This window comes from Saccopteryx bilineata, chromosome 6, assembly GCF_036850765.1.
Source record: "Saccopteryx bilineata isolate mSacBil1 chromosome 6, mSacBil1_pri_phased_curated, whole genome shotgun sequence".
NCBI classification, from domain to species: Eukaryota; Metazoa; Chordata; class Mammalia; order Chiroptera; family Emballonuridae; genus Saccopteryx; species Saccopteryx bilineata.
In genome coordinates, this window is record NC_089495.1 from 58,787 (window position 1) to 78,524 (window position 19,738).

The window sequence follows — 19,738 nt, forward strand, 5'->3', positions numbered from 1 at the left end:
CTCTCTCTCCCAAAAATCAATCAAGCCTGACCAGGCGGTGGCGCAGTGGATAGAGCATCGGACTGGGATGCAGAGGACCCAGGTTCGAGACCCCAAGGTCGCCAGCTTGGGCGTGGGCTCATCTGGTTTGAGCAAAAGCCCACCAGCTTGAACCCAAGGTCGCTGGCTCCAGCAAGGGGTTACTCAGTCTGCTGAAGGCCCATGGTCAAGGCACGTATGAGAAAGCAATCAATGAACAACTAAGGTCTCGCAATGAAAAACTAATGATTGATGCTTCTTGTCTCTCTCCATTCCTGTCTGTCCCTGTCTATCCCTCTCTCTGACTCACTCTGTCTCTGAAAAAAAAAAAAAAAAATCAATCAAAATATTCTAAAAGTTATAAAATACACTTCTAAATATTGCCTCAAATAAATCAGTTGGGGTTAGAAGTTAATTTGAACTAAATATTAAAAATACTACATAAAAAAATGTGGTAAATCCGCACATGAGGGGAGTGGAAAAGCTGGAAATGCACAAAATTTTTCATCTATATTAAGGACCCAGAATGGTAAATTATATCCAGAGTAAGAGGAAGAAAGGAAATGTGCACACAGAGATATCTGGAAGAGTATATATACTTAAAATAGCCATTTCAATCTCTCAGGGTAGAATTTTGAATTAACTTTGCCTTCTGTATAATTAAAATAAGCTGCAACCAAAAAAATCCCTTTTTATTTTAGTGAGACAGTCAGGAAGAGAGATAAGCATCAACTCATAGTTGTGCCACCTTATAGTTGTTCATGAATCTCTTTCTCATATGTGCCTTGATGGGGGAGGGGGGCTCAAGCCAGCAACCATGGAGTCATGTCTATGATCCCATGGTCTAGCCCAGGGGTCCCCAAACTTTTTTCACAGGGGGCCAGTTCACTGTCCCTCAGACCGTTGGAGGGCCAGACTATAAAAAAAACTATGAACAAATCCCTATGCACACTGCACATATCTTATTTTAAAGTAAAAAAACAAAACGGGAACAAATACAGTATTTAAAATAAAGAACAAGTAAATTTAAATCAACAAACTGACCAGTATTTCAATGGGAACTATGCTCCTCTCGCTGACCACCAATGAGAGAGGTGCCCCTTCTGGAAGTGCGGCGGGGGCGGATAAATGGCCTCAGGGGGCCGCATGCGGCCCGCGGGCCGTAGTTTGGGGACCCCTGGTCTAGCCGGTGACCCTGTGCTCAAGCGAGGTAAGTCTCTGCTCATCTTCCCCTTGGGGTTTCAGACCTGGGTCCTCAGCTTACCAGGCTGATGCTCTAGCCACTGCACAACTACCTGGTCAGGCTGGTATTTGGTTTTACAGAACTTCATCTGGTAGAGTGGGTGGCATTGCCTCCATTCACAGACAACTCGTGAGGGCAAATTCTAGTTGATTGGTCTACCTATGCTTATGAATCTACAACTAAAAAGAAAGTGTTTTCAGAGTTGTTCTGTCAAATAGGAAATGGGAGGAAATCCTCGCAGTGGCACTACGGGTTGATAGACTCAACAGAAAGCTTTTACTTGCAAGTACTTAACAGAAACAGATTTAACCAGAAGTGATATCAATTTAGGATGCCCCAAACTGAGCTCTTTTTATGTGTAGTTTTTTTGCATGCAAAATCAGAAAATGCTGGTTCAAAAAATATTAAACTACATGAATAGAAAGTACTTAGATATACTGTTCTGGTTTTACCTACTCAGTAGAATGGTATGATTCCTCTAGCTAGATACTCTGAATATTACTGCTTTGAAATGGAAATGTTTCAGGAGTGCTCATTTAAACTGAAAGTGAATAGAATTCGGTTCCTGAACTTGTTTCAGTTTCTGTATTCTGTGAGGAGTGGTAAGGGTGACACACATTCACAGGTTTTCAGTGACTACAGCATAGTCTGGCATCACCCACTCCAAGCACAAAAAGGCAAAGCTGCTGTGTGAGCTGGGACGTGCACCTCCTCCTGGCTACAGACCTTGGCTCCCAGTTCTCAGGCCTTGGAAAGTGGACTAAACCACATCACTGCTCACCTATGTCTCTACCTGTAGATGGTACATTCTCAGGTTCTGTAATCACAGAAGCCACCTCTCATAATGAACTTTCCTTCTCTGGGTGGAAGAGAGGGAGCTGAACTACAACTGCAAAGCCTAACAGGACACTGCACAGACCACACCACAGGTCAGGAAGACGGGGACCTTCCTCCAATCCCCCACTTCTGATGACACCTGGGCTCCTGAGTCTTGGTCCCAGGGCCACGGGGCTCTGGTTCACTCTGGGAAGAAGATGGGGCCACTGCTGCTACGTCAGAATGGCTGAGCAGAGCCGGCATGTGTCCCTGCTGCAGAAGGCCACTGGGCGCAGTGCAATCTTTGTCCTATATGGACTGAGCCAGGGTCTGATCTCACGTGAAGCACCGTGTTCAGTGACTGTGGTCTTTTCTTGCTGAGCCCAGTAAGCCTGGGACTAGGAATTCAGATCATGCACAGAGGTTCCTTATAATTCCTGAATGGCTGCAGATGCAGATCATTCTGCAGTATCTTACAAACTTAGGGAGTAAATAGGGCCATGTTTTTATGTAAAGCATTGATCAAGTGTTCACAAACGCCATTGTGTCATATTGTTGTTCCCACACCCAGGAATCGCATAGTGTTGTAGCAGCTCTACACGCTTGTATAATGTAATGGTTATTTTAAATCTTCATTTGCTTCCACCCAAATGAATGCTCGTCTCAAATTATAGGCATCTGAGTCAAGATTCCATTACAAGGTATGTTCTATAAAACTGAACTAAAATGACATCAAATATTTATAAAGGAAATATTATTTTCAAATTACCCTTCAAAATGGTCTTTGTGCTCCATTATTTAATGAGATGTTTAACTCTTTGTCTTGTAAATCCAATCAAGGTGAAGGAGGAGAGGGAGGTGTCCCAGGGAAGGAGGCCCTAATACCTGCCAAAATCAGGGTGCGCCCATGGAATCCAGCTGTGATGACGTTTCGCTTACGGCTCATTTCTCCACAGAAGCTGGACCGTGCAGATTCTGGGAAAAGAGCAGACAGCTCCAAGTTGTATCAATGTTCAGTTTTCTCCTAAAACAGGAACTTAAATATTTTATCAGTATCTACTTCTTTCTCCATTAACCTTTTTTTTTTTTTTTTTTTTTACGAGAGAGACAAGAGACAGAGAGGAACAGAGGGGGACTGACAGGAAGGGAGAGAGATGAGAAGCATCAACTCATAGTTGCAGCACCTCAGTTGTTCGGTGATTGTTTTCTCACACGTGTCTTGACACCTGGGGGCTCCAGCCAAGCCAGTGACCCCTTGCTCAAGCCAGCGACCTTGGGGTCTCAAACCTGGGTCCTCTGCATTCCAGGCTGATGCTCTATCCGCTGCATCACCATCTGGCCAGGCAACCTACATATTTTCAGTTAACAAATCTTTGGTAAAAATCTGAATTTTTTTCTGAATCATATGCTAATCAGTTCTGGACATTTTTTTCAATCCAAAATTTCTAACATGAAATTCACCTGAAGGTTTACCCACTTTCTCAGTGTGAGGTAGTGCTGACTAGGTAAAGAAAGAAAGTGAAAAGATTTCATCATTTGTAACAGTGTTCAACACATTGTGAATCATCAAGTGTTTTATAAGTGCTGCTCTATTAGTAAGTAACGTTTTAACGTTTTTCATAGAATAACTTTTTCAATATAGACCTGCTAATTTCCAAGAGGCTTCCTCCTTGTACTGCATTTTCCCCCTTGTGTCTTAGTTTAGCAGTTAACTGACACTAACTTTTCTTGAGCACACCAAAGGTGGTGCTGAGTCGAACACTGCACAATGATTACAGATTTCCAATTTCTCTCCCGTGTTTATAATTTGTTTAAAGGATAAAGTATAAGTACTTCTATAATGATTACACACATAGAATTTCTCTGACATGCGATTTCTCCATTGCCTCCCAAACCCTCATCGGTTAGATCTACTAACTCAATCTCTCACCTAGTGGAGAGAGCCCAGATTCTAGTTCCTGCCCCGTCACCTGTAAGGGAAGACAGCAAGGAGCTCATAAAAGCACTCGCCCGAGAACATCTCAAGTGACCAAGGGCCAACCTCCTTCCAGCTGGCCACCTTAGTCCAGTTTGTAGCACTGTACTCATTCCACCCCACCCTGTTCCTGTTGAACCCTAGCTGAGGTCCAGAGCTTGGGCTGGTGAGATTTTCTTTCCAGAGTCCCGAATCAGATTTCACTGACAGTCAGAAAGAGGTCCTGGTTCCTGACAGGGATCGACCGCCAGCCGGGACGTAGCTTACATGGAAGATCTCTGTCAAACTGTGTGGTACATGCAGAAGCCGGGAAGAAACTCATGTTGGCTTCAGTCTCCGCCAGAATCCTTCCTCTGGGTAGGACCCAGGGGTTGGATCAGTTCCAGATCAGGTGCAGAGCCAGTCCAAGTCTCACCTGGAGGCATTCAACAGGGTACCTCACACAATGCTCCATGTGCATGGTGACAGTGCCTCCAGTCCGGGCTGACGTCCAGATGCTGCCTTACAGGAGCCTGCAGAACCCGGCCTCCCCAGACCACACCACACTGCAGCCCCCCATCCAGCAGAGCTGACTCCCTGGAGCTCTGCCCAGCCCAGCCTGTGCACCCACCTCCACAAAGCTTCCTGCACCCCACCCCTCTAACTCCATCCATCCACAACAGCTATAACACTACTGCCCAGCCCAGACTGTGCACCCACCTCCACAAAGCTTCCTGCACCCCACCCCTCTAACTCCATCCATCCACAACAGCTGTGACACTACTGCCCAGCCCAGCCTGTGCACCCCACCCATCCACAACAGCTGTGACACTACTGCCCAGCCCAGCCTGTGCACCCCACCCCTCTAACTCCACCCATCCACAACAGCTGTGACACTACTGCCCAGCCCAGCCTGTGCACCCCACCCCTCTAACTCCACCCATCCACAACAGCTGTGACACTACTGCCCAGCCCAGCCTGTGCACCCCACCCCTCTAACTCCATCCATCCACAACAGCTGTGACACTACTGCCCAGCCCAGCCTGTGCACCCCACCCCTCTAACTCCATCCATCCACAACAGCTGTGACACTACTGCCGCCCCACCTCCCAGTCCTGCTGTATCTGCCTCTGATTTCTCCATTTTGTTTAACAGAGTGTGTATAAAGATTCTTTTTAAAGTTTTTCCATTGATGTGAGAAGAGAAAGAGACAGAGAGAGAAGCATCCCTTTGCTGTTTCACTTAGTTGACCCTGTTTAGTCCTGTTCTCACTGATGTTTTTGCGTGTCCACTGACTGGGGGTCAAACTCACAACCTGTTGCATGTGAGATCAATACTTTAGCCACTGAACCATCTAGCTAGGGCCTGTGTATAAAAACTTTTACACACTCATTCCATTTACAGCTTGAATTCTCCCAGGTCAGTCCACTATCTAAAGTCTGTCAAGTAGATGCCATCCATATGATCTTCTCCATTTTGAATTAACTCTGATTGAAGGAAATAGGGATGAATAAAGGCTCTTCCACACCGATTATAAACATAGTGTTATTTCTCAATGTGTGAGTCCTCAAGAGTGTTTCAAGTTTGAAACTATGGGTGGTGAGTTCTCCACATTTATAACCTTTATAGTATGAGTTTTCCCATGTTGTCTAAGGCTACAATGTTTACTGAAGGCTGTTCCACACAGGTAACACTTGTATGGTTTCTCTCCAATATGCATTCTCTTGTGCAGTTCAAAGTTATACCTTCTATTGAAGGCTTTACCACATACAATGCATTCATATGGTTTCTCGCCAGTGCGACTTCTCTTATGAAGTATAAGGCCAGAAGAATCAGTGAAGGCCTTTCCACATTGATGACATTCATATGGTTTCTCTCCAGTGTGAGCTCTCTCATGTTTTTAGGGTAATAAGTTTTACTGAATGTCTTCCCACGTAGATGGCAGCCATGTGGTTTTTCTCCAAAGTGAGTTCTCTCATGTTTTGTAAGATCAGAACAATGAGTAAAGGCCTTCCCACATAGACAACATCCATGTGGCTTCTTCCGAGTATGAATCATCTCATGTCTACGGTTAGAACTGTTACTGAAGGATTTCCCACATAAACGACATCCATATGGTTTCTCTCCAAAGTGAGTTCTCTCATGTTTTCTAAGGTCAGAACGACGAGTGAAAGTCTTGCTACAGGGATGACATCCATGTCGCTTCACTCCAGTGTGAATTATTGCATGTCGTCTACAGTTAGAACTGTTACTGAAGGCTTTCCCACATACGTGACATTCAAATGTTTTCTCTCCATGTTAAGTATTATTGTGTTGTCTAACAGCAGAGTGTTGAATCAAAGCATTACCACGATGACATTCATAAAATTTACTGCTAGTGTCAATTTGTTTCTGCTGATTAAAGTAAGTGATCACCTTTCTAAATTCTGGGATGACATGGGGTTTCTTTCCCATGTGAGATATCACACCTTTAGTCAATGTCAAGATTTCAGTGACATTTCATTTTCTCCCAAATCGTTACATTCAAAAGGATCTTCTTGAGTGAGAAATCTCTGCTTTTTGAAAGGAAATGAGACTGTTAAAGGTTTATCCACATTTATTCATTCCTTCATTCATTCCTCTACATATAAATATAATTAGAGTAATCATTCTGTGATAGGCACGTTAAAATTGCTCTTGTCAGTTACACAGACATGGGGTATTGCTCTTCTACGTGTATAAAGATTTCCTATTTTGTGGCATCCTAACTGCAGAGATACCTGATTATAAGAACTCAGATTATGGTTTTGACTAGAGGTTAATTTCTTCCCTACAGCCAAACTAACAAAATTTTCTGCTGTGAGAGTCCTTGATCCCAACTCTAATTAGTCTGGCAACTGTGCCAAATTCCTACTGATTCAATTCCTAGGTCTTCAGTTACAAGAACAGGTTCACACCCATAAAGCTTACCTCTGCACTGAGTAAGGATGTGTCCTTGTAGACACGTTGAGTGGATATCATCTCGTTTTCTAAAATCATCTCTCCTTTCCTGAAATGAATAGAAAAAGATAAACTGTTAGAGCTGCATTACAAGTATTAAAGTGTTGAAGAGACCCGATGCCCATATAAGTATGTTTCAAATATTAACGCATAGATGAGAAACAATGTCAAATAAGGAATACTCTAAGAAGAAACACATTACAAACAACTGAAATTTTCAGGACTAGATAGAACATGAGAAAAATAAAATAAGGATAGCAACTTGGGGAAAGCAAGAGAGGGAAAATCTTCATAGAATAGTTCCATGAAAAAGGAACATTTTATGGATTAAAAATAAACACATCGTTTTTATTAACAAGTTAGGGACACATGGACAGAATCACAGAACACAGTAAGATACTGAAATGTAAAACGACAGGAGACAAGTTAATACTCTTCACCTTTAGCCTTGTCCTCAGCACCATCTACTCAGACCTCCTCATAATCCTTCTCAAGGACAGTCAGTCCTCCGGGACCTCAGAACACTGTCCCTCTTCCATGCCCTCACTCACGTACCAGTGAACAAAGGCATATGGCATCCAGCAGGTTCAACCTTTGGTCCAGGAAAGTCCAGGCTTCAGCAACAGCTGTGGTGTTGCTCAGCACATACGAATCTCACTGTGTTTGGGCCACATCTCCAGTGGGAGGCTGGTAATTAACACCGACTATGAAAGCAGTGGGGACCAATCCTTAAACTGGACGGACGTTTGGTCTTGCTGGTGGCAGAGGCAGCGCTCCATCTTTGGGAACCACATCACCAAAGTAGTACAGGAAGCAAGCCAGGCATTTACCATGGCAAGGGTCGAATTTCACCATCTCGCTGGCTGGCTCAAAACACACAGTGGTGGTCTCTGCTACAGTAAGCTGTTCACAGTAGATGTCCTTAGCAGAGATGACAGGGGCATCTGTGGCTGGAGGAAAGTGGATTCTCAGATATTGTCACCAAGTTGGTCTAGAATTCTGTAAGATCAACATTCAGGACTCTATTAAACCTGAGAGAAGCAGTGATGGAAGACACATCTGCCCAACAAGGCAGTTAAGATTAGTGAGGCTAGGTGCTCAATAATCAAGGTTTTTTGAGAAGAGGAAGATGGTGCTGGAGTAGGCGGACATACCAGCATCTACCTCCCAGAACCAATGTGGATTACAAACTAATTTTATGAACTATCAGCTGAAAAAACCAACTTTGGACTAAACTAAAAGGACTCTTCAACCCAGGAACGCTGAAGAAGCCACCCAGAGACTGGTAGGAAAAGCGGAAACGCGGAAATGTGGAGAGGGCTGCCCAGCTTCTCGGAGCGAGCGGCAGCAGGGAGAGACTCGTGTGGCGGGAAGTGAGTTTAGCAGAGGGGAAAGGGCCCTGAGCCCCAGGAACAAAGCCCCAGCCTGCAGCCCCAGAGCCCAGAAGAAGCATAAGGACAGTATTTAGCTGGAAACAAGTCAGGATACTGTTTGTGAGAGAGTCTGATTTCTCAGACCCAGGATCCTTCTTAAAGGGACCACGCAGAACATCTCTCTCACAAACACTCACCCGGGGCTCCTGGAGACGGAGGGAGAGGGGAGAGAACCACAGTAACAGGAAGAGAGTGCAATCTAGGAGGCATAGGGAGAAACATTTTTGGGAGATAGCCACCCTAACCCCTGGGACGAGTCACTCCTCAAAGCTGAAGTGAATATTTCCCCCGGAAACAGCAATACCAGCAAAGGGAAGCAGGAGAGCAGCCAAACAAGCTCCCCCGCGGCATTCAGAGCAGAGTCGCATAGAAGGAGGGAGCTTTCGGGTCTACGGTAGTGAGTCTTAGGGTTCGAGCTGCAACGCCCCCACCCACGCGGCTGAGGGCGCACCGGAGAGCGGGCGGCAGCGGGAGACAAAAGCGTGGTTCTGCTGGCAGGGGCGGAAGCCGGCTGGCCACCACTGGGCTCAGGTGTGAGCTCAATCTTGCCCGGCTAGGGAGAAGGGGGCGTGCAAAAGCAGCTAAGCTCAGCTGCCGGCAGCCTGTAATCCAGCCTCCGGGAGAAGGGCGGGAAACCCAGAAAGGGTAGAAACCAGCCCGGAGCAAGGGCAGAGGAGCACATCCCTGCCCCGCCTGTGCAACCCAGGCTTGCGGTCTGACTTGGTAGCAGGCTCCTCCCGCGGGGGTGGAGCCAAAAGCCCAGAAGAGGCGGAGTTCTGCTACGAAGCTGAGCTTGGGCACACAGCCTTGCCTGGTGGTAGAGCCAAGGCTAGCAGCTGTTCCTTGAGTGGGATCATCCTGCAAAGGCAGGGCGAAAGCTCGGAAACAGGCGGAGACCCGCAGCTGAGCAAAGGTGCTCGCCAGTGCCCTCAGGACCGAGCATAACGTCACACAAGGGGGCGGGGCAAAGGCCAAGGCCACCAACCCTTGTGCACCCGAGCACGTGATCACAGCCACTCTCGTGAACAGAAAATGCGGAGGCAGAGAAATACAACACAAATAAACCAAGAGAAATCCCCAGAAAAGGACCTAAGTGAATCAGATATAACCAAATTACCAGATGCAGAGTTTAAAATAACGATTGTTAGGATGCTCAAAGATATTAGAACCACCATAGATGGCCATTACGAAAACCTAAATAAAGAGATAACAAATATAAAAAAGGACATTGAAATAATAAAAAAGAATCAGACAGAAATGACAAACACAATATCTGAAATAAAGAATACAGTGGAAGGAATTAAAAGCAGGATGGATGAAGCAGAGAATTGAATCAGTGAGTTAGAGGACACAATAAATAAAGGCACGGAAGCAGAGCAGAAAAAAGAAAAGAGACTCAAAAAGTCTGAGGAAACTCTAAGAGAGCTCTGTGACAACATGAAGAGAAATAACATCCGCATCATAGGGGTTCCTGAAGAAGAAGAGAAAGAACAAGGGATAGAGACTTTGTTTAAACATATTATAGCGGAAAACTTCCCCCAGTTAAGGCAGGAAAATATTTCACATGTTCAGGAAGCACAGAGAACTCCATTAAGGAGAAATCCAAAGAAATCAACACCAAGACACATCATAATTAAATTACCAAAGCTAAATGATAAAGAGAAAATATTAAAAGCTGCTAGAGAAAAAAAGACAATCACCTACAAAGGAGCTCACATAAGGATGACTTCTGACTTCTCAACAGAAACACTTGAGGCCAGAAGGGAATGGCAAGAAATATTCAAAGTAATGCAGAACAAGAACCTACAACCAAGACTACTTTATCCAGCAAGGCTATCATTTAAAATTGAAGGAGAAATAAAAAGCTTTACAGACAAAAAAAAACTCAAGGATTTCACTGCAACCAAACCAAGGCTGCAAGAAATGCTAAGGGACCTGTTGTAAACAGATCAAAGGAAAAAAAGAATATAGCAAAAGAGAAAAACAGTTTTAAAGAAAAAAATGGCAATAAACAATTACATATCAGTAATAACCTTAAATGTTAATGGATTAAATGATCTGATCAAGAGACATAGGGTAGCTGCGTGGATAAGAAAACAGGACCCATACATATGCTGTCTACAAGAGACACACCTTAAATCAAAAGATGCACACAGACTGAAGATAAAAGGATGGAAAAAAATATTTCATGCAAATGGAAATGAAAAGAAAGCTGGGGTAGCAATACTTATATCAGACAAAATGGACTTTAGAACAAAGACCATAGTTAGAGATAAAGAAGGTCACTACATAATGATAAAGGGAGCAATACAAAAGGAAGATATAACCATTATAAATATCTATGCACCTAATATAGGAGCACCTAAATATAAAGCAGACTTTGATAGACTTAAAAGGCGAGATCAACAGCAACACTATAATAGTAGGAGATTTCAATACCCCATTAACATCATTAGATAGATCCTCAAGAAAGAAAATTAACAAAGAAACAGCAGACTTAAAGGACATATTAGATGAACTCGATTTAATAGATATCTTCAGAACCTTTCACCCTAAAAGAGCAGAATATACATTCTTTTCAAGCGCTCATGGGACATTCTCTAGAATAGACCACATGTTAGGGCACAAAAGCGGGCTCAACAAATTTAAGAAGATTGAAATCATATTGAACACTTTCTCTGATCACAATGGCATTAAACTAGAAATCAACCACAATAGAAAAATTGAAAAACATTCAAACACTTGGAAACTAAATAGCACGTTATTAAACAATGAATGGGTTAACATTGAGATCAAAGAAGAAATTAAAAAATTCCTAGAAACAAACGATAATGAGCATACATCAACTCAAAATTTATGGGACACAGCAAAAGCAGTCCTGAGAAGGAAGTTTATAGCATTACAGGTATACCTCAAGAAACTAGAAAAAGCTCAAATTAACAACTTAACCCTGCATCTAAAAGAACTAGAAAAAGAACAGCAAGTAAAGCCCAGAGCTAGTAGAAGGAAGGAAATAATAAAGATCAGAGCAGAAATAAGCGACATAGAGGCTAAAGAAACAATACAGAGGATCAATGAAACCAGGAGCTGGTTCTTTGAAAAGGTAAACAAGATCGATGAACCTTTAACAAGACTCACCAAGAAAAAAAGAGAGAGGACGCAAATAAATAAAATTAGAAACGAGAGTGGAGAAATAACAACTGACACAACAGAAATACAAAATATTGTAAGAAAATACTATGAAGAACTGTACGCCAAAAAACTAGACAACCTAGATGAAATGGACAAATTCCTTGAATCATATAATCTTCCAAAAATCAATCTGGAAGAATCAGAAAACCTAAACAGACCAATTACAACAAATGAGATTGAAACAGCTATCAAAAAACTCCCAAAAAAGAAAAGTCCTGGGCCTGATGGCTTCACAAGTGAATTCTACCAAATATTCAAAGAAGAACTAACTCCTATCCTTCTCAAGCTGTTTCAAAAAATTCAAGAGGAAGGAAGACTTCCAAACTCCTTTTATGAGGCGAGCATAATTCTGATTCCAAAACCAGGCAAAGACAACACAAAAAAAGAAAATTATAGGCCAATATCCCTGATGAACTTAGATGCAAAAATCCTCAATAAAATATTAGCAAACCGGATCCAGCAATATATGGAAAAAATCATACACCATGATCAAGTAGGATTTATTCTGGGGAGGCAAGGCTGGTACAATATTTGCAAATCAATCAATGTGATTCATCACATAAACAAAAGAAAGGAGAAAAACCACATGATAATTTCAATAGATGCAGAAAAAGCATTTGATAAAGTCCAGCACCCATTCATGATCAAAACTCTCAGCAAAGTGGGAATACAGGGAACATACCTCAACATGATAAAGGCCATCTATGACAAACCCACAGCCAACATAATACTCAATGGGCAAAAATTAAAAGCTATCCCCTTAAGATCAGGAACAAGGCAGGGTTGCCCCCTTTCACCACTCTTATTCAACATAGTTCTGGAAGTCCTCGCCACAGCAATCAGACAAGAAAAAGAAATAAAAGGCATCCAAATTGGAAAAGAAGAAGTAAAACTATCATTATTTGCAGATGACATGATATTGTATATAGAAAACCCTAAAGTTTCAGTCAAAAAACTACTAGACCTGATAAAAGAATTTGGCAAGGTGGCAGGATATAAAATCAATACTCAGAAATCAGAGGCATTTTTATACACTAATAATGAACTGTCAGAAAGAGAAATCAGGGAATCAATCCCCTTTACCATTGCAACCAAAAAAATAAAGTACCTAGGAATAAATCTAACCAAGGAGATTAAAGACTTGTACTCAGAAAATTATAAAACATTGATAAAAGAAATCAGGGAAGATACGAATAAGTGGAGGCATATACCGTGCTCATGGTTAGGAAGAATAAACATCATTAAAATGTCTATATTACCCAAAGCAATTTATAAATTCAATGCAATACCAATGAAAATACCAATGACTTACTTCAAAGACATAGAACACATATTCCAAAAATTTATATGGAACCAAAAAAGAACACGAATAGCCTCAGCAATCCTGAAAAGGAAGAAAAAAGCGGGAGGTATCACTTCCAGATATCAAGTTATATTATAAGGCCATTGTACTCAAAACAGCATGGTACTGGCATAAGAACAGGCACATAGATCTATGGAACAGAACAGAGAACTCAGAAATAAACCCACAGCTCTATGGACAACTGATATTTGACAAAGGAGGTAAGACAATACAATGGAGTAAAGACAGCCTCTTCAACAAATGGTGTTGGGAAAACTGGACAGCTACCTGCAAAAAAATGAAACTAGACCACCAACTTACACCACTCACAAAAATAAACTCAAAATGGATAAAAGACTTGAATGTAAGCCATGAAACCATAAGCATCTTAGAAGAAAACATAGGCAGTAAGCTCTCTGACATCTCTCGCAGCAATATATTTGCTGATTTGTCTCCACAGGCAAGTGAAATAAAAGACAGGATAAACAAATGGGACTTTATCAAACTAAAAAGCTTCTGCACAGCTAAAGACAATAAGAACAGAATAAAAAGACAAACTACACAATGGGAGAATATATTTGACATAGCGTCTGATAAGGGGTTAATAACCAAAATTTATAAAGAACTTGTAAAACTTAATACCAGGAAGACAAACAATCCAATCCAAAAATGGGCAAAAGAAATGAATAGACATTTCTCCAAAGAGGACACACAGATGGCCAATAGGCATATGAAAAAATGTTCAACATCACTAATGATTAGAGAAATGCAAATTAAAACCACAATGAGATATCACCTCACACCAGTCAGAATGGCGCTCATCAATAAAACAACACAGAATAAGTGCTGGCGAGGATGTGGAGAAAAGGGAACCCTCCTGCACTGCTGGTGGGAATGCAGACTGGTGCAGCCACTGTGGAAAACAGTATGGAGATTCCTCAAGAAATTTAAAATCGAACTGCCTTTTGACCCAGCTATACCACTGTTAGGAATATACCCCAAGAACACCATAGCACTGTTTGAAAAGAAGAAATGCACCCTCATGTTTATGGCAGCATTGTTCACAATAGCAAAGATTTGGAAACAGCCCAAGTGTCCATCAGAGGATGAGTGGATTAAAAAGCTTTGGTATATATATATACTATGGAATACTACTCAGCCATAAGAAATGATGACATAGGATCTTTTACAACAACATGGATGGGCCTTGATAACATTATACTGAGTGAAAGAAGTAAATCAGAAAAAACTAAGAACTATATGTTTCCACACATAGGTGGGACATAAAGATGAGTCTCAGAGACATGAACAACAGTGTTGGGGTTACAGGGTGGGGGGAGGAGAGGGAGGGGGTTGGGGGAGGGGAGGGGCACAAAGATCATGGCTTTTCAGCATTGGCCATATCCCCCCCTTAATCTATAGACAGACAGCAAATATTTATGTATGGTATTCCCACTATAAAGACTGCTGTCTTAGGGACAAATGCTGACAAACTATTTCAGCAGTTTCTCCTTCTTCAAAGACTTATATGTAAACATAGAGCTCCATGTTTCATAGGACATACTCAAGCTCACTCCATGCTTCCTGGTGCTTTAGCACAAGGGAATGCCCCCCCCCCTTTTTTTTTGTATTATTTTTTTTTGTTTGTATTTTTTCTTTTATTTATTTATTTTTTGTATATTTCTGAGGATGGGGATGGGGAGGCAAGCAGACAGACTCCTGCATGCGCCTGACTGGGAGCCACCTGGCATGCCTACCGGGGGGAATGCTCTGCCCATCTGGGAGGTTGCTCTGTTACAACCGGAGTCATTCTAGCGACTAGGGCGGAGGCCATGGGGCCATCCTTAGTGCCCAGGGTGGATTTGCTCCGATGGAGCCTTGGCTGTGGGCGGGAGGAGAGGGACCGGGAGGGGGGAGAGGGGGAGGGGTGGAGAGGTAGATGGGCGCTTCTCCTGTGTGCTCTGGCCGGGAATCGAACCCGGGAATCCCGCACACCAGGCCAATGACTCCGACGGGTCTACCATATCATGCTTTTTACTTAAAAAAAAAAAAAAATTTACATTTCTTTTGAAAGCTGATGAACAGGAGACACCAAATCTACCTTCTTTATTAGATCTAGCTAATAACACTGTTCTTTTTTCCAAATAGCTCCAGATATATGGAAAAGATTTATATAGGCGGATGGGGATCCTCAAACCCCTCAGCGAGATCTTCTGAGAATGGCTTTTAAGATACCTAGAGACAGAAAAAGCCCAATAGAGATCAGGGGGAACTACCAGCTTTTAGGATACACCCTTAAAGGCTCCAACACCCCAAAGGGGTCTCATAGGATGCCATCTGGGTCCTGCTTCAATAGTGGAAAGGAAGGTCATTGAGCTAAAGCCTGCCAGGCTTACACACCTCTGCTGTGAGGAAACAGGGACACTGGAAGGTGGGCTTCCCCCTCGCTCCTCTAAGGGAGGGTTCAGTCTCTTCCAGGCCTGCTCCAGCCACCTATGACCTAACCTTGCCCAGAATGCTGGGGTTTGCCACTGAAGGCTGAAGGTGCCCAGGGCCGTCGACCCCATCTACGACACTGTGGACGAGCCTAGGGTATTTCTTCCAAGAAGCAGGTAAACTGATCTCATTCGCACAAGGGCCACTTAACTATGTTTTGCCTGAATAGTCAGGTTCTTTATTCGTCCCTCAAAGATCTCTGTTGTGGGTGTTGATAGTCCTATTTTCTGCTGCTTTGCTTAATATATAGTGTTTCCTTTATTCCTCCTACCTCAATGCCCCACTCATATTTCAGGCTGGGACCTACTCTTAATTTAGAGCTCTCTTTCCTCCTTTTGCCAACTTGTAATATGAATTTACCTGTGCCACCCAGCTTAGTGTATCCCAAGGTTCTCTTTACCAGGCCACAGTCACAGAGCTCCAGGGAAAAGCAACCTGGTCTCAACTCTCCAGGCAGAGGAGAACAGAAGCTCCATATCCACGCATGCTGCAAATGGCTTTTTCCAGTCTACCTGAATCATTACCAGCTAGAAGCAGTGGTCATTGGGACTTGGACATGAGCTGCAAAGTATAGAATGGTGACAACAATTCCAGTGCCATACGGACTTTTCCTGTGGGGAACTTTCCTGGACTCCTGCTCCCTGTGACAGCTCCTAACAGACTGAACTGTGGTTGGGTTGCATTTTTCAGGGATTTGGCATGGTGAGGGGGCCAACTTGGACTTGGGGAACATGTTAAGGACACTACTCATTTATGGATTCTTGTTGTATTGGCCAAGAATTTGCTTAAAGGCTTTTAATCACTCTAAAAAAAATAGAGGACTGGATGAAGAAGATGGGGCACATATACACCATGGTATATTATTCAGCTAGGAGAAATGGTGACATCGGATCACTTATAGCGGAATGGTAGAGTCTTGGTAGCATTGTGCAGAGTGAAATAAGCGAGTCAGAAGAAAACAGGAACTGCAGGATTCCATACATTAGTGGGACATAAAAGCGAGACTGAGAGGCATGAACAGGAGTGTGGTGGCTATGGGGGGTGGGGGGGAGGGAAGGAGGGAGAGGGGGAGGGGAGGGGGAGGGGTACAGAGAGAACTGGATGGAGGGTGGCAGAGGACGATCTCTCTCTGGGTGATGGGTATGCAACATAACTAAATGACAAGATAACCTGGAAATGTTTTCTTTGAATGTATGTACCCTGATTTATTGATGTCACCCCATTAAAATAAAAATTTATTTAAAAAAAAATAATAATCAAGGTTTTATAACAGATGTCATAGATGGCCTTGTTGTCAACCATGAAATCACAATCAGAGTGTTCCAGGATGGATAGGTAGTGAGGATGGAGTTACAGGGTTCAACTACAGCTGTGGGAATCTGGGGAGGGAGGTGGGGACGGTAGAGAACTATAGTAACTTCGTGAATATAACCTTCTCTAAAGCCAAAGATAATGGGAGACACTTGAATAGAAGTTGATACCTTCAAGTACAGTGACATCTTCAGGATTTCTCCCCTGTTTTAAAAAGCATCACTAAACCGAGATACCCTTACTTAACATTCTCAGGGCCCCCTCGCTCACTGGCCAGGCTCCGACCCCCCCTGAAGCCCAGCTCCGGGAGCTCGCCTGGACTCTGGCCTTGCAGAACACCAGCGGCTTTGTTGAAACTTGCTCCCCCTCCTTCAAATGGGAAATCACATCGAATCTGTCAAGTGACTGCCTGCTTGTAGGAAAATGATACGTGGGTTCTGAGTTCTGTGCTAATAACAATACGTGATCATCAATATAGGGTCAACTTACAAGAAAGAACAGGATAAGTTCGGAAGGTCCGCCCAGGGAAGAGTATGGATAGTGTTATATCAGCAAAATGGAAGCTCCTGAACTTGTTCCACAAGGTATTAAGGAGCGACCATTGCTGATGCCCATGCTCAATTCAAAGAAAAACTGCAAAATCATCAATATTTTCATTCAGTGAGAAAATATGTTTTCAGTGTTTGACTATTACAGCCCCCCCCCCCAAATCCAACAAATACAACCTCTACCAGGAAAAAATCTAAGTCCTATGTGGAAAATAATATATCTTTTTCTTTTTAATACTGTGGTCTAATCTAACCACAGTCCCTGCAGCAAAGTAAATATTTTTTAAAAAAATACTACATTTACTTATCATTCAAAAACAGTTTCCATCACTGAGTGTTGGAAATTGGGTAGCAAGAAGACATGACATTGAGGCAGGAAGATTACATTCTACAGGGATTACAAACTGAATACAAGTAAAAAGTAGAGAAAACTGCTGTAAGGTAGTTGAGAGTTATAAAAGACTCAAGACAAAGTTGGGGTAAGAAATGGGAAAGCTTTCTGACACAGCTGCTAAATGAGTAAGTGAAGACAACACGTACAAGACACGTGTTCACAGGCTCACCACCGAGACCACGTGGCTGATGCTCTCCAGCACCACGTTTCTGAAGAGCTTCCTCTGGGATGTGTCCAGCAGGGCCCACGCTTCCTGGGTGAAGTCTATGGCTACATCCTCAAAGTACACTGCTTCCTAAAACATTATGGACACTGTTTCAGACATGGTAATCTCTGCCAGTCTCTAAGGGAGGATGGGACAGATAGGTGTCAGCCCTAAGGAAGTGGTGGCTGAGTGTATAGAAAATTCAAACAGTATTTTGGATCCAGTCACATGGTTCTCATTGCTGACCTAGACATCTGATTTTCAGATATACCCAGAGAGACATACACACTGTAAAAATATAAAACCTCATTATAAAGAACTATCACATAAGGCAGGGGTCCCCAAACTACGGCCCGCGGGCCACATGCGGCCCCTTGAGGCCATTTATCCTGCCCCCGCCGCACTTCTGGAAGGGGCACCTCTTTCATTCGTGGTCAGTGAGAGGAGCATAGTTCCCATTGAAATACTGGTCAGTTTGTTGATTTAAATTTACTTTTTCTTTATTTTAAATATTGTATTTGTTCCTGTTTTATTTTTTTACTTTAAAATAAGATATGTGCAGTGTGCATAAGGATTTGTTCATAGTTTTTTTTTTTGGTCCGGCCCTCCAATGGTCTGAGGGACAGTGAACTGGGCCCCTGTGTAAAAAGTTTGGGGACCCCTGACATAAGGTGTGGTGTAAAATAACTTGGAGATAACCCAATAAATTTTTTGTTTTATTTTTAGTGAGAGAAAGAGAAGGGAGGGACGGACAAGAAGGGAGAGAGATGAGAAGCATCAATTCTTTGTTGTAGCTCCTTAGTTGTTCATTGACTTGCTTTCTCACATGTGCCTTGAAGGGGGGAAAGAGGGGAATTCCTGCCAAAAAAGTGACCCCTGCTCAAGCCAGCAACCTTTTAGCTCAAGCCAGAGACCATGGGGTCATGTCTGTAATTCCGAGCTCAAATCAGATGACCTGGCCTCAAAACCTCAGGGTTTCAAACCAGGGTCGGAAGCATCCCAGGCTAATGCTCTATCCACTGTACCACTGCCTGGTCAAGCCCAATAAACTTTTATTTTACTTTATTTATTAAATAAATAAATAGTAGGGGAGATACAGAGACAGACTTCCTCAGGCGTCTCAACAGGCACATACCTGGCAACCCCATCTGGGGCTGATGCTCTGCCTATCCAGGGCCACTTGCAACCAAGCTATGTTTAGCACCTGAGATGTAGGCTTTAGGATGCCATTCTCAGCGCCTGGGGCCAATTCACTTTAATTGAGCTATGGTTGCAGGAGGGGGTGGAGGAAGGGAGAGAGAGAAGGGGGGAAGGGTAGAGAAGCAGATGGTTGTCTCTATGTGCCCTGACTGAGATCTGAACCTGGGACTTCCACATGCTGGTCAACACTCTACTGCTGAGTCAACTGGCCAGGGCCCCAATGAACTTTTAATTATGAGTCCAAATCATGATTACAAAATTTGCACTTGAAAATTTATAATTAAAACACGCTACCAATTTCAAGGAAATCGACAAACTCATCACAAGGAATGCTATATACATGAACTGCTACTTCTTAACTATCAAGTTCTTCTCCTTTATCACTTCAGTTTCCTCATCAATGAACTTGTTCAATGGTTGTTATAAGGTTTTTTTTGTTTGTTTGTTTTGTATTTTTCTGAAGTTGGAAACAGGGAGGCAGTCAGACAGACTCCCCGCATGTGCCCGACCAGGATCCACCCGGCATACTCACCAGGGGGCGATGCTCTGCCCATCTGGGGCTTCACTCTGTTGTGACCAGAGCCATGCTAGCGCCTGAGGCAGAGGC

At 43.1% G+C, this 19,738-nt stretch overlaps 2 protein-coding genes across 2 annotated transcripts in view; both read right to left on the reverse strand.

Moving 5' to 3' along the window:
- LOC136308417 (uncharacterized) overlaps positions 1 to 19,308 on the reverse strand; it is a 61,428-nt gene extending 42,120 nt beyond the window's left edge. Inside the window, exons 1-4 of the mRNA XM_066235754.1 lie at positions 19,282 to 19,308; positions 17,896 to 18,021; positions 6,981 to 7,059; positions 2,963 to 3,052 (exon numbers count right to left, since the gene is read on the reverse strand). Coding sequence (XP_066091851.1) covers positions 2,963 to 3,052; positions 6,981 to 7,059; positions 17,896 to 18,021; positions 19,282 to 19,308 — 322 coding nt within the window. The remainder of the gene's footprint in view (positions 1 to 2,962; positions 3,053 to 6,980; positions 7,060 to 17,895; positions 18,022 to 19,281) is intronic.
- On the reverse strand, positions 5,055 to 6,971 carry ZNF596 (zinc finger protein 596). The gene is given in 4 exon segments (XM_066235607.1): positions 5,055 to 5,930; positions 5,933 to 6,530; positions 6,533 to 6,583; positions 6,966 to 6,971. Coding segments are annotated over 4 exon segments (987 nt in total). The 3' UTR covers positions 5,055 to 5,598.
- Positions 19,309 to 19,738: the final 430 nt, after the last annotated feature.